The sequence below is a fragment of the Arachis ipaensis genome, chromosome B03, assembly GCF_000816755.2.
Source record: "Arachis ipaensis cultivar K30076 chromosome B03, Araip1.1, whole genome shotgun sequence".
In the NCBI taxonomy this organism is placed as follows: Eukaryota; Viridiplantae; Streptophyta; class Magnoliopsida; order Fabales; family Fabaceae; genus Arachis; species Arachis ipaensis.
In genome coordinates, this window is record NC_029787.2 from 135010058 (window position 1) to 135011491 (window position 1434).

Below are 1434 nucleotides of genomic sequence, written 5' to 3' on the forward strand. Positions count from 1 at the left end.
CCAATCTTATCCCAAATCACATTGTCTTTTAGCCTCTTATGAAGTTTTGTTTTAAATATGGGATTGGTTAGTGTGCCTCAGTGAAGTTTTCTTTGTTTTTAATTATTTTTATCTTCTTTGGCTCGAGACACCCTCATGAAGGAAGAGAGACAAGAACCTTCACTCCTTTAGTCCATTGTCCATCTCCATCCGTCAACTTAGATGTAAGAAGTTGGACTGATGATTCTTTTGATGTTTTTCTCGTGCAATTTGGTGACAAATTAATCAATAAAATATCTTTTGTTAACACTAAAGCAGTCCACTAAAGTAGTGACAAAGTAATCACTTAGGTACCAAACTAGTAAAACATCTTTTTAGTTTTTAAGGACTAATTTGTTAATAGATTAATTTTAAGGGTCAAAATGGTAGTTAAGTCTTCTGACACTTGAATTTCTGGCAAAAATGTTTAGGTTTCACCTCTAAACTGAGTGTCTTTTCATGCTCTGATCACAGGTTGCAACTGATCTCTATAAGATGCACCACCAGTCCTTATCAGCAGCCAGCATTGAAGTCCTCATTGCATTGTATTCTTCTGTCGCTTTGCATGCACGCCAGTTGAACAGTGAGTCCTTCCTGAATCACCTAACCTTTCTTCAAAACGTACTAGTTGATGATTATTTTACGCATGCTGAGATAGACATAGAAACGGAGCTTGTTGCAGTGTGTGAGAATGTATTGGGCATATACCTAAAGTGTGCTGAGTCAGTTACCCATCCAGGGACAGTGCCAGTGCCACATCGAAAACTTCCTCTGAGCTCAGCAAAGAAGGAGGAAATAGCTGCTAGGACATCCCTAGTCGTCTCCGCATTGCAAGGGTTGGAGGGTCTGAAAAAGGATTCATTCAGGAGATATATTCCCCGGTTCTTTCACTTATTGGTAGATCTTGTGAGGAGTGAGCACTCCTCTGGAGAAGTTCAGTTTGCCCTCAGTAATATATTCCGTTCGTCTGTGGGTCCATTTATAATGGAATGAGTTTATAGTATGTAGTCTTGCAATATATTGTATTAGAGACACCACTTCATATCAGTCAGCATTTTCCCATAGCTGAAGCACGAGCTATTGCATAGCCATATATATTTTAATTTACTTGGCGTGCTGTCATACTCCTTTTTTGTGATTGTATGTGCCATAATGTAAATGATAAATTTATTTTGCAGTTTTCGAATCCCCAATGCCGAACTTCCTATTGCGATGAAGAACTTGATGATGCACTCGTCTATGCGGAGTTTTGTATCATTATGCGTTAACGTGAGTTAGTAGAGTAGATAACTACACAATAATTATACGTATAGAAATAAACAGATCATAATACATAATCATAATGTCACTAAGGCTTCATATAAATATATAGAGTAGTATCAGTCATACAAATCATACAATCTCAGTAAATATTTA

The 1434-nt window shown here is 37.2% G+C and overlaps 1 protein-coding gene across 2 annotated transcripts in view; it reads left to right on the forward strand.

The window, feature by feature from the left end:
• The window catches only part of LOC107631941 (brefeldin A-inhibited guanine nucleotide-exchange protein 1), a 10352-nt gene extending 9143 nt beyond the window's left edge, over positions 1-1209 (forward strand). Inside the window, exon 11 of one of the 2 annotated variants that reach the window (XM_016335541.2) lies at positions 493-1209. In XM_016335541.2, coding sequence (XP_016191027.1) covers positions 493-1011 — 519 coding nt within the window. In that variant the 3' untranslated portion in view covers positions 1012-1209. The remainder of the gene's footprint in view (positions 1-492) is intronic. The other variant, XM_021120050.1, reaches the window with a different exon arrangement.